Source organism: Grammomys surdaster, unplaced genomic scaffold, assembly GCF_004785775.1.
Source record: "Grammomys surdaster isolate TR1022 unplaced genomic scaffold, NIH_TR_1.0 125621, whole genome shotgun sequence".
Lineage (NCBI taxonomy): Eukaryota > Metazoa > Chordata > Mammalia > Rodentia > Muridae > Grammomys > Grammomys surdaster.
The window spans coordinates 552,144-565,490 of NW_021620462.1; the positions used below are offsets into that span (position 1 = coordinate 552,144).

Below are 13,347 nucleotides of genomic sequence, written 5' to 3' on the forward strand. Positions count from 1 at the left end.
TGTCTGGTTGCTTTTGTCAACAATCCATAAAGAACATAACATAAGAGCTGCCTACCAAGCATTCCTAGTAACTCATACATAAAGCATCATAAAGTCATCTGGAGATGATTCAATGTATACAAGAGGGTGTGTGTTTATGGTTTTGAGGACCTGAAGCATCTCATTTGTATTGGTGAGGCCTTGGAACCAATCCACCAAGGGACAGGAACACAGGGACTGTACCTGGCCCTGCTCCTGATTCCTCATTTCAAGTCAAAGGTTTTAGATGGATAATTTCACAGGCTCTTCTCTCATAAGGTTATAAATTTCCATAGTTCCAGTTTACAGTTTGCTTTAGCAATGAAAATTTAAACATGGGCTGGAGAAACAGCTTAATGGTTAAGAGTAACTGCTGTTCTTAAAGGGAATCAAATTCAGTTACCAACACCCACTCTGGGTGTGGGACTGTGTAAGGGTATTCTGGGTCATGGCTAGGCAGTTGCCTAGAACCTCGAGACTCTGTGTGAGAACCGGCAGGAGTTTGGCGAGCCCCCAGAACCCAGGGTCCTGAAAAGCAGTCTAGTCTCTATAGAATTACATTGTTCAGTCACGTAGGCCAGACAGACCCTCCCAAAGTGCACAGGTAGAGGGCATGACTAGAGGCCTCAGGCCCTAGAGATTTACATACTAATGAAGGCCAGAGGGCGGAGCAAATTAAGCATGCCTCCCCAGATCCTCCCCCTTTCTCCCTCTCTATATAACTCAGGACTGCCCTGAGTTTTATGGGGAGTACATCCAAATCCATCCACCATCCGCCATGACACTAAACCCTTTTGGAACCAAGGACTTCTTCGTGTTATTGGGGCCTGTCGCCACCAAAGCCTCAGGCCACTGGAACCATAGACATTCCTCCTGCATGTGGGGCCCCGCCGCATGGAAAACCCACTGGGACGCCACAGCTGTGGCCAAAATTCTTTCCCACAACTGGGAAGCTCACAACTACTATTTTAACTCCAGGAGATTGGACATCCTCTTCTGGCTTCCTATGACACCCACATATACAAATATCTGTATGGCACTCACACAGAGAAATGTACATATAAATAAAAATAATAAATCCTTAAAAATTTAAATACAAAAAGATTTTGCTATCTAGCAAATGCAAAAGAAACATTCATCCATGCATTCCAATGGTTTTAGGCCTGCTTGTACATGGTTTTGGGCTAGTTTGAGAAATTGGTGTGAATGGTGCGTGATCCCTCTCTCCTCTAGGACCATATATCATACTGGTACAGACAAGGCTTAAAACACTGGGCTCACAGACAGCTAAAGAACCAGCTATAACCAGTGCTGTCTTCCTTGTCTGCCCTCTGATGGAAGGTCAAGTGCTAGAGATAGCTTTATCTGCTCAGCTACCTTGATGGCCCAAGAAAACAGCTTTAACTGACCCCCTCTTCCTAGAACATCTTCTGACAGTGAGTGCCATCTCATTCACTTATGTCCCAATTCTCCTCTTAACTCCTACTTGTCTGTTCTTCTCTCCTCTCAACACAAAGTAATGGATGGTAAGTGAGCTTGAGTCAGGTCAAAAAAAGGGTCTCTTGAAGAAGCCCACATCTACTCAGAGGCATATAACACCTCCCTTTTCTTAAGCCCCACTCTCAATACCCGTGCTTAAATCTATATTAAAATATTGTCTCAATAAACTCCCAACCTCATTTTATAACAAAACTAAAAATTATTTAAAAGAAGACTTTGCATACCAGTTTCTTTTAATGTAAGAAAGAGTTTAAACACAGCCCTCACTATCACAAATTCTACAGTCCATTTTCCCATGTTTGGGGAAATAGCAGGGGTCAGCACATCCCAAGGGTCATAGTTAAGCCTCACCCTGGGAAAATCACCTTCTTGATCATAATGTCTTTCCTGCCAGATAAGTATTGTATACTATTTTTTATTATAACCTAAATCCTTACAGTGCTCAGGACACTATAATAGCTAACAGCATATACAGGTGTTTAAAAAAAAAAGGATTCTCCAATTCCACAGGCTATTACCCCCCCCCCAATTAAAACAATCCTCATTTTCCAAGTTCAAAACACAATGGCTACCAATTTACCCAGTCCCACTGTGTACCAGGTACTGTCCTAGACTCTCAGAAATAGAATTTATGCACTCTCCACAAGTTTCAGAGGTAGTTCTAAAGATGAAGAAATAGAGGCATGGGAAGTTTCTGTAATTTCTGAGGTTGTCCAGCTTTCCTGTGGCAAAGCCAGGATCTATTACAGACTAGCTGCTGATCCCATCCCTTGCCCCAACTCTAGGAATGGCAGGCAGAGCTTACCTGATCACACTGTCATGGACGCTGATGTTTTCTTGGGACATGTTCATGAGGAGATCTGGTAACTGAATGTCAACAAAGAAGGCAAGATCACTGGGTTCCCAGCCCATATCCAAAAGATGAAGCAGGGCTGTCTGAACACAAGACAAAGCAGGGAGCAGAGACCTAAAGAGACCACACAGGTACAGTTATCTAAGCTGCATGCTGACAAGAGGGACAGTGTAAGTTGGCAGCCTGTTATGGTACTAATTTGTAAGGGAGGATTCTATATAAACATCCTTCAAAGACTAAAAAACAAACAAAAAACCAAGAACAAATCTGAAAGGTGGAAAGTGAGTCTGACACCAGGGGCATTTGACAGTGAAGGAGGAGGCAGCAAAGTCACCTGCTGATGACGGCAACATTAGAGTCACTCCCAAATTAGCCAAGGTTATGCAGGTACAGAAGAGCCATTTGATTTAAGGTTTATGTCTGAAGGACTTACTATAGAGGAGATAAGAATCTGCTTTGTACTCAAGTTTTAATCTGCATGTAATAAATCAGACACTGAAGATAACAGGCTATCAATGAATTACTTGTGCTTAATTTTGTGGGTTTTTTTTTTTTGATTTTCAACTTCAAATATATATTTCATTTAGAATTAGAAAAAAGATACATTTTTTCCTCAAGAAATATAAATGTAATCCAGTACCTGTCATTTATGCTACTAAATCCTTTGATTGCTTTGACTAAAAACAGAACAAGTTGATAGTAAGTGTCTCGGATTTCTTTGTGTAGATCAGCACCACAGCCTTCCAAGTGTCCGAAGTAACTAGAAACAGAAGAAACCGTCAGCTTTGACTTACTGATCTCTGTTTCTTACAGAAAACAACCCAAAAGCAGCCAGTTCAATGACCTGGAGGAAAACAGGGACAGTGACATTTGAGTTCAGTTGAGCAGTCCAGCAGAAGTACAGAGCTGACAACTACTCATCTGTTGATCAAACAAAGCACCCACCCCTACTATCTGAGTATGCCATGCTATCTATGTATGTCACACGCCTTCCATAAGTTTCAGTTAGCCTCTCTACACCAACACGGCCCACAAACTGTTCTTTCTTTATTGATGGTCTTAGTATTAAACTTTTCTTTATTTTGTTTTTTGCTTTTTTGTTTGTTTTTTGTTTTTTTTTTTTTTTGAGGAATGTGTGTGTGTGTGTGGGGGAGGGGTGTCTCTGAATAGTCCTGGAACTTGCTGGCCTAGAACTCATAGAGATCCAGCTGCCGATGTATTTCAAGTGCTCGGTTCACTGGCTTTTCACACCTTGATCCTTGGCACCTAAGTGACTTCAACATCCATGGGAATGATGCTTCCATTTCCTTTTCTCTCTATTTCTTTATCCTCTTCATTGCCAAGGGTTTTCACTTCAATTCCCTTAACTAACCCAATGTAAGTATCCTTCCTTAACCTTAATCGTGTGTAGACTGACTTCAGAACAAGCTACTCCACCTCCACTCTCCTCTGCTCTGCTGTGGACTTCCATCAGCTTTTCTCAGTCCTAGTGAGCCTAGCCCAGGGAGCCATCAACTACTACCAGCATGTGTTCTCTCTGTTCTCTTCTCAGCTTGGACTCCACACCACACCATCATATTGCCATGTTAGCAACCACTGCTTCCTGGCCTCTTTCTCTTTCTATGAGGAATCCCTCTTGTATAAGGAACCTAATATTATTCCAAAACAGCTGAATGTAGGTGGAAGGAACATCACACAATCACACTGACTAATGCCACTTTAAATTCATAACTGTCAGGTTTTCTTCTTTCTCTTTAAAAATATTATTTTTTAGGCTGGGCACCATGGCACACACCTTTAATCCCAGCAATCCAGAGACAGAGATAAGAGGCTCTTTTGTGAGTTCAAGGCTAGCCTGGTCTACATAGCATGTTCCAGGACAGCCAGGACTAAAGAGAGACTATGTCTCAAAAAATTATCTATTTTTAATTTTATGTGTATGAGTATTTTGCCTACATGTATACATGTGTAACATGTATGTACTTGGTGCCCATAGAGGTCAGAAGAGAGTACTGAATCCCTGGAACTGGAGTTACAAACAGGAGAAGCTGAAATCACGTTCTCTGTAAGAACAAGTGCCCCAAATATACAAGCCAACTCTCTAGCCCATCACTTTTTTTTTTTTTTTTTTTTGAGACAAAGTCTAACATACTCTCCAGGTTCACCTTGAACTTACTATGTTGCCCATGTTGGTCTCAAGCTCAAAACAGTTCTCCTACTTTTGCCTCCTGAGTACTAGGAACATAGGAGATACTACCATACTCACCTTACAAATACAATTCTTTAAAAAGCATTTGAAATTGTCAAGCAATTTAGCAGTCTGGTTTTCTCCATTTTCATCTCTATTTAAATCCTTTCTGACTTTCCTTAAATGGTCACTAGCTTCTTCTCTACCATTTCATTGATGAATCTGCTCATGTCTTATTTTTAAAAACAGAATGATCACAAGTCCCTCATCTTTGTAGCACTCCATTAGCCAGGCAACTTTTATCTGTACTGGACTGCTGGACTGCCCTGCTTTTCCCTGCTAACCCTGACAGCACTTCCCTGACCTTGGCTGACTCATCCCCACCAGTACTATGCTCTAATATCTTCACACCTGCAGGTGTAGGCCTCACGGCAAAGAATGCACTTGGCAGGAGCAAGGCTCCATCCGCTCAGTAGCCGATACTGCAAAAATACAACCCTTGGCTGCCCACATCCTCGGGTCTTCTTTCTTGTGTTCTCTTTCTACTTTACCATCTCATCCTCTTTCTTGCAACCAGGCTTTAGGCCACAGTTTACCAAACCTGTCACCCTTCAGATTCATTGCTTCAATCTCAAACTCATATCAGCATCCAACTCAATTGAGAACTCTTGAGGATGAAGACATCTTCTCTTGGCTTTCATGACATCACCACACACAGGTAGTCAATCTGCTGCAAGGGCCACTTTCTACCTTAATGGCCTTAGTGACTCCTCTTTTTCTTGACTTTTAAATAAAGGCAGGCTTGAAGGCTCATTCTGGGCCACTGTCTGTCCAGGTTTCATCTGGTCCATGGCTTTAAATATCACCCACATGCTGATGATAAGCAGATTCTCCCTCTAGGCCTGACCCTGCAGGACTTCAGAATCTGATCCTCATCTTCTCGTTGTTGGATACTGAAGAGGCAGTTGTAACAGCGAATGGAGGGATGGCTCCATATGTTCACTGGGCAGTGGTGGTGCACACCTTTAACTCTAGCACTCAGGAGGCAGAGGCAGGTGGATCTCTGAGTTTGAGGCCAGCCTGATCTACAGAGCAAGCTCCAGGACAGCCAGGGCTACACAGAGAAATCCTGTCTCAAAAAACAAAAGCAAAACCACTAACAATAAAAGAAAACACAGGTTTAATTTCCAACACCCACGTGGAGTCTTTCTCCAGTTCTCGGGGGTCTTTTCCCAGGAGACCCTGATTCTGACCTCTACAGGCATCAGACACACGATGGAAGTTGGGATGGGGCACATGGACATACATACAGGTGAAACATCTATACACTTACAATTAAAAAAAATAGTTCAAACATATGGCCAGAACAAAATTTAAATTTTGTCCCCGTCTGTGTCTTTTACATTCTTCCTCTCAGCAAATGTGACACCAAAATCCTAAGAGTTCTTTCCCCATGTTTTCAGTATCTTTTACTCATCTTCTGAATGACTTCCTTTTTTCTCCATCTCTTAAGCTTCTGCCTTGTCCAAACCATCCTTTCTTGCCTGAATTACACTTACAACCTCCTAACACTTTTCTGATTTTTCCCACTTTTTCACAGAGCAGCCAGAGGCATCTTTTAGAAACTTAAACCCACTGTGCTCCTCCTTCTGGGCTTCAAACTCTCCAGTGTTTCCCACCTGCAACACCTTGGATGGCAGGGTCCTGCCTCGATGATTTGGCTCACCCATGTCCCCCACCCACACAGGCATGCTCTTTTGCTCTCTCCCATGGCCTGATTCCCCAGCAGGACTTCCTTCTGTCCTTGGCACTTCTGACCAATCTCAGCAGGCCATTCTCTTGGTGTACATACCATTTCCTTAGTCAACTTTCCTTGACCACCTAACCTGGATCATTGTACATGTTATCACCACATACTATATCTCTGTCAGAGGCTTGTTTATTTTGAACGCTACTTACTTTTCAAGAGAATATAAGACTCCATTAGAGCTGGGCAGTGTGGCGCACACCTTTGATCCCAGCACTTGGGAGGCAGAGGCAGGCGGATTTCTGAGTTCGAGGCCAGCCTGGTCTACAGAGTGAGTTCCAGGACAGTCAGGGCTCCACAGAGAAACCCTGTCTCGAAAAACCAAGACTCCATTAGAAAGAGGCCTTGTTTGTCTTGACATTTTGTACATAGAATGCTTAGGAAGGTGGCTGGCATAGCAGAAAAAAAAAAGTTTATTGCATGAAGGTTAGAAGCACCTTGATTGAGCACTCAGCTTCTAGAAGCCTTATGAAAGTGTGAGTGCACGCAAAACACATACAGTATAACAGTAATAATCACATTCTTGATTTTTACAGAGATATAACCCATTTTTTTGAGATGAGAGAACATGTTAACCAAAAATATAAAACTGCATTATATATGGCAATTTTGGAGTTATCAATATAGATGTCAACTAAGGCTTCTGTAAAATGGCTTCTGCTTGTTTTTCTGTCATATCTGTCATTTGCACTTACTTTGTAAAATCTTTCTGGCAGGTCAGAAGTTCCAGCAGGAAAAGTATGTACGGTGTGTGGAAGCAGTGAGGCTGCCCAAGGGATTCCGTGCAATACTGAATTATCCTCAGGACTTCAAGGATGCTCTGTGCTTGTGCTTTCCGCAAAGAAAGAACCTTCAAGACACTGGAGACAGAGTTCAAGTCAAGTCAGGAGTGCCCAGAACACCACCCTTTCCCACATTCTGAAGCCACATGAACAAAAGTGAGTCTTATGTGAGGACAGGGAGTGTCAGTATAAATGTTCCCTGTAGTTAACCCTTGAATCACCACAAACCAGTGTGTACCAACTGCACAGAAGCTCAACAGTTTGTTTTTTTAAATAAATAATTAAAAAGCAACTTTGGTATCTTTACTTCCCCTAAGGAGGCAAAGCAAAGCTTTCTTTTCTTTTCTCTTCTTTTCTTTCTTTCTTTCTTTTTTTTTTTTTTTAAACAAAGCTTTAATTCTTAGGGCAGGAAAATCCTCACTGATATAGGCCTATGGACAAACAAGTTTGTCAGAAAATATTAAATCCTAAATTTCTTCCTTAAAATATGAAAAAAAGAATTGATTGGTAATGCCTTTTTAAGCCAGATGTGGTGGTTTATGCCCACATTACCAGTACTCAGGAAACTGAGGCAGGGGGATTGCTGAAAGTTCCTGGTCAGTGTGGCTGCAGAGTAAGATTGGTCTCAAAAAGCCAGAAAAGGAAACAAAGAAAGAGGAGGAGAAGAGGAAGAAGAGGAGGAGGAAGAGGAAGAAGAGGAAGAAAAGGAGGAAGAAGAGAAAGAGGAAAGAAACAAAGAGATAAAAAAAATTGTTTAAAAAAAATCCATGCAAAAATTACTGAGATTTATAGTATATACAGTAAAGTATACAATTTGTTTTTTGATCCAAGGTCTATCTACAGCATCCTTGGCTGTCTAGGAACTCACAGAGATCTGCTTGCATTTGCCTCCCAAGCTCTGGGATTAAAGGTGTGTGCCAAGATGCCCAGCTACATTTTTTTCCTAAGACAGGGTCGCACGCACTGACTCTTGTGCTACACCTCTCAAGTTCAGGGATCACAGGTACACCACCACACAACGTTTTAACCTAGTGTAGGAATCAAACCCAGAGCTTTTTCATGCTGAGTGAGCACTATACTGACTGAGGTATATGAAAAGCCCACAGTGTATCAATCTTATATTTCTTCAAGGAGTTAAAAAAAAAAAAAAAGAACACCAAGTTTTTATCCTGAATATTCTAAAACAAGTCTGGATGTACTATAAATATTATTGGATCATTTTATTTATTTTTTATTTAAAAATTTTAATATACTATATTTTGATTATATTCTTTCCCCTACCCCTTATTTGTTCATGTTAAACATGAACTTTGACTAGACTGGGTACCTAAGACTTGAAAGTGCTGTAAGGAAATGATGGGCTCACCTCTCATGTGAGAGTGACTGGTCTTTAATGAAGTCCATGACATCCTTCAGCACGGGGTATTTCTCCTTGACTGTGGGGACTGGCCTGGTCTCCTCCATGGATCTGAAAGAGAGCAGCCGGAGTCGCCCTCGGGTGAAGGGAGGCCGCCGGGTGGGCGTGGATGGTGATGAGGGCTCTTCAGCTGTGGACACTTCTGCAACAGAGGGGCCACTACTGGGTAGTAGCTTCGGCTGGATCTCCAAGCCAGGACTCCTGTCACCTGCAGCTGGGGTGGCTGTTTCTGTGGGAGATGCTGAGCCCTGGAAATGTTCTTCCACCACAGAGCTTGTCCTCTGGCGTCTATCAAGTGGCTGGAGATGATCAGTTTCATCAACAGGCGCCAACTTGTTACAGTTTTCTTTTGAACTTTTGTTCATGGGCAAAAATTTCAGTAATAAGAGACTTTTTTGAATACATTCTTTTGCTAAATGAAAATGAATGAAGCAAAACAAGAAAAATCAAAGTTAAACTTACAATCGACTTTTGGAGAAAAAAAATGATCTATTTAAACTTCATGATTTATGGAAAGAAAAGCCTTCATAAATGCTGTAACGTGTGCATCTACTGACCGAATGGAACCTTATCTTAAGAGTCGGATCTTATTTTACAGTACAAATCAGGTTCTTGCCATCAGTATAGTGCCCTTTCAAAAGTTTTATAGGAATGGTTGTTTCAAACACATACAGAGATAGTGTAGTAGAAGGACCCTCCTGCCGCATGCCCAATACTCAGCCTCAGTAATTAACAACTCACAGCCAACCTAGTCCCCTACTCCCTTCTTCCCAATGGTTTTCAATGCAGCTTCTAGGCATTGCACATTCATCTATAAATATTTTATAACACTAGGGTTTTAAAGAACAGTACAACCAGGCTGGAGAGATGGCTCAGTGGTTAAAAGTGTACACTGTTCTTGCATAGGACCAGAGTTCAGCTTTCAGATGCACATCAGGCAGCTTACAACATCCTGTAACTCTAGTTGCAAAGGCCCTGCACATGGCATGGGCACCACATTTGTGCACATACCCACATGCAGATGCACATATTATTTTAAAACAATCTTTAAAAATATCACAACCATAACAGCATTTTAAAAATTGTAATTACTTCATTTCCATGGCTAGTAAATATGTACACATTTTAAAAACATAACAAGATGTAGCTTAAAAAGCACTTAATATTTCCTAAGAGAGAAGCCATTACAAAGATGCTCCACTTGAAACATGTGAGTGAATAATAACTTGTCTTTAGCATCTGCACCATTTCCTTTCTGACTTCCCTAGGTTAACAAAGCTCAATTAAGATGACCTGGAAGGCGAAGCACCTGCTCCCAGGTTCAGAAAGGAAACCCAATGGCCCAGCCGTGGTAGCTGTTATTGGTACACTCACCCAGGCTCTCTGGGTTCACCTCTGCAGCTTCCAAACCACGTTTTTCTTCTGAATCATTCCCCAGGCTCAGCAAGGACTTCTGCTTCATCTCTAACTGGGGAGATGACAGGAGCCACACAATTAAGCTGTCAGAGTAGGAAGTGCAGCCATGGAAAACTACTTCAAAGGCACATGGTACTGAGACAGTGGAGGACAGCCTAGCAACCACCCAACACAGACATAGGTCTGACCTGGTTTTGTTTGTCCTAGGAGATTTTGAAGTAAAGGAAACCTTCCTTACTATGTGGTATCTGAAAGAAATCTGTATCTGTGATTTCATTATTTTAAAAATAGAGGACTAGAGACCCATAGCTCAATGATAGAGCACTTATCCTGGAGGTGTGAGGTCCTATGTTTAGTCCCCAGAACCTCACAACTAAACAAATAACTAGAACACTGCTGTTGGAGGGGCCTTTCTTTAAAGCCAATGGTACAGACAAAAAAAAAAGTAGAGATCTAGAAAAATACGGTTTTGTTAGGGTCGAATATCTAGTTTGCTGCAAAGGTCAGACAAAATTCTGAAGTCTATTCTACCCTGAATTCAAGGACACTCCAAAGTGATGCACCTTTCCAGAGAAGGGTATTAAGTCCCAGCAAGGGTCACAAAAAAAAAAAAAAAAAGCATATCTGATGTATGCCTACAGTCTAAAAGAGAACAATAGCATCTTGTCCGGTTGTCAGCAATTTTAGGCTATAACAGAGTACAATCTACAACATATCTAATCAACTGCTAAACCCTTTTCAACAGAACTATTTGTGGTAGCTGACTTTCTCAGATATTCTTTGCCTTTCCATTTTAATTAGAAGTGCTTTGTTTCTTCTGTAGATACTCTTGAGTGGTGGCAGGCAGAAGGATTAGAAGTTCAATGCCAGCCTCAGCTATATAGGGAATTTGAGGCCATCCAGGGCTACAGGAGTCCCTGTCTCTTTCCTCTCCTCTCCTCCTCCTCCTCCTCCTCCTCCTCCTCCTCTTCCTCCTCCTCCTCCTCCTCTTCCTCCTCTTCTTCTTCCTCCTCTTCTCTCTCTCTCTTTCTCTCTCTCTCAGACACACACACACACACAAAGAGCAAGAGACAGAGACATTTGGTTCTTCCATATTACTGTTGCAGAACCAATTCTGCAATATGCCAAGGGCCTTTCCTCTCCCTGAAACAGGCACTGGCTGCTCAGTATCCAGAAGCAGCCTTTAGAGTTATAAAGAGTTAATCAGCATTTTCAACACTTATGAAATTATGATCTGAGGACTCTAAATTTGAATCTATTCATGACTCTAAAGTTTAGTTTATCACAGTGGGAATCTAAGGCATGTCCCAACTTCATGAGAAGGAAAGCCTTACCATCCATATTCGAATCCCATCTGCCAGGGAATACACCTGCGAGAACTCCTCAGTCAGGGCTATCTTGCCACCACTGTTTACTAGGGAGAGAAGAAAGGAAGGGATTACATTCGGCTGGCACCTGTGCTACTGCACATTAAGCGTCTGAAGCCTCACCTCCCCTGACACACACTGGGGGTGGCAAAAGAGGAAAGGCACAATGCCTACTGCATCCTCCGTGTCATTTCAATCTAATCTCACTCAAACTAATAATTTCTGAAACAGCAGTAGTAATAAATGGACAAAATGTAGAAAAATAAGGCAAAAAAATATCAAAACTAAAAAAAAAAAAACCTTTAATATTAAAATTAAATTTAGAAAACTCAGCTGAGTGGTGGTGGTACATGCCTTCAATCCCAGCACTCAGGAGGCAGAGGCAGGTGCATAGATCTCTGTGAGTTCAAGGGCAGTCTGGTCTACAGAAGGAGTCCAGGACAGCTAGGGCTACACAGAGACATCCTGTCTAGAAAAACAAAACAAACAAAAACCTTTGACATGGGACTGGGCAGATGGCTCAGAGAGTGAGAACACTTGTTATACTAGTATAGGAACTTTGGATTCAACACCAACATAAAAAGGAGGTATTGCTACGTAAGCACAATGACTCCAGCATTCTAGGGGGGCAGAGATTGGAGACTTGCTCTGGTAGCCAGCCTGCTTAGACAAGAATTAAAAAAAAAAAAAAACCACTCTGACATAGGAAGCAGTTTAAGAAACAAAATGTTCTGATTTTTAAAAAGACTACCTTTAAAACATGGATGGACAAATACATACACACATGAATATATTTAAGGCCAGGTAGCTATGCAGAAAAATATTTGCAGAGGAACTATGAGATAAGATTATAGTTCATATTACTTTAATTTTTCTTTACTTTGTAAACATCTATAAGATTTTTCTAATTAGGAAAATACCACCCCCCACACACAAATTAAGAAAAATCTCTTAAGTCTGCTCCTTCCTATCAAAACCAAAAGCTAATATCCTACAACAGGGTGAAGCAGGCTCTGCATCAGGCAGCGGGAGTTAATGCTGGGAAAAAGACATGAGCTTGATCCTCATGCTGTTTTCCTGACTCGGAAGGGATCACATCATGATATCATGGAATTAAGGTAACTCAAAAGACTAGTAATAACCTAACTTGTAGATAACAATGAGGAAAACAGTTACAAAGACCATTTTCAATGTAGTTCAGTTCTGAAGAACTCTTGAATGGTTCCCAGGTATGATGTACGTATCATAAAGACAATAGTCAAGGACCAAGAATGGTAATAGCAGAGGCAGGCAGATCTCTGTGAGTTTGAGGCCAGCCAGGACTATGGAGTGAGAACTTGTCCTCTTTTTTTTTTTTTTTTAAAAAAAAAAAAGGATGGTTGTAGAAAGAACTAAGACAAAACTTGCCCCTTTCAAACTGGTAAGGAAGGCTAGGGATGCAGCTCAGTAGGAGAGCGATTGCCTAGCATTACAAGGGTCTGTGCTTGACCCTAGCATCCCAAAAGCAAAACAACAACCAAGGAAAGATATTATAGAAATAACCTGTATATACAGGATAATTAATCAAGTGTCTCCTATTGCAAACACACATGAGGTAGATACATGACATGAACACTCCTCTGTCTCAACATCTTCTGTGTTTAACTCTTGACCTATGAGTCTTCATCCCTCTAATAAAACGTCCCTCAATTAACAAAGATGGTTCAACTTCCTTACTGTAATTTGACTATAAAAACACAGAATTTCTTTCCCAAAACCATGAAGATAACTAACCCTTTACCCATTGCTCAGTAAAGATATATATACACTTCTGTGTATCATTCATTCATGGCTTAACAGTTTTATTTGAGTAGCTTTTTAAAAATACGTAAGACTTGAGGAATAACGGAGTTCTTTTGGCAAAGAGGAAATAAAGTGAGATCTAAAGGACTGAGCACAACAGGTTCTGGTGATCATGACCTGTGATCAGGGCAGGAGGCAGTCATGACCTGTGATCAGG

At 41.4% G+C, this 13,347-nt stretch overlaps 1 protein-coding gene and 1 non-coding gene across 2 annotated transcripts in view; both read right to left on the bottom strand.

Annotated features, from left to right (window-relative positions):
- The window catches only part of Zzef1 (zinc finger ZZ-type and EF-hand domain containing 1), a 122,209-nt gene that overhangs the window by 40,172 nt on the left and 68,690 nt on the right, over positions 1–13,347 (bottom strand). The window contains exons 27-32 of the mRNA XM_028787246.1: positions 11,316–11,395; positions 9,940–10,033; positions 8,515–8,977; positions 7,062–7,226; positions 3,012–3,131; positions 2,324–2,485 (exon numbers count right to left, since the gene is read on the bottom strand). Coding sequence (XP_028643079.1) covers positions 2,324–2,485; positions 3,012–3,131; positions 7,062–7,226; positions 8,515–8,977; positions 9,940–10,033; positions 11,316–11,395 — 1,084 coding nt within the window. The remainder of the gene's footprint in view (positions 1–2,323; positions 2,486–3,011; positions 3,132–7,061; positions 7,227–8,514; positions 8,978–9,939; positions 10,034–11,315; positions 11,396–13,347) is intronic.
- On the bottom strand, positions 1,758–1,920 carry LOC114638730. Its single transcript, XR_003713909.1, has one exon. It is a non-coding gene; the product is annotated as a U1 spliceosomal RNA (small nuclear RNA).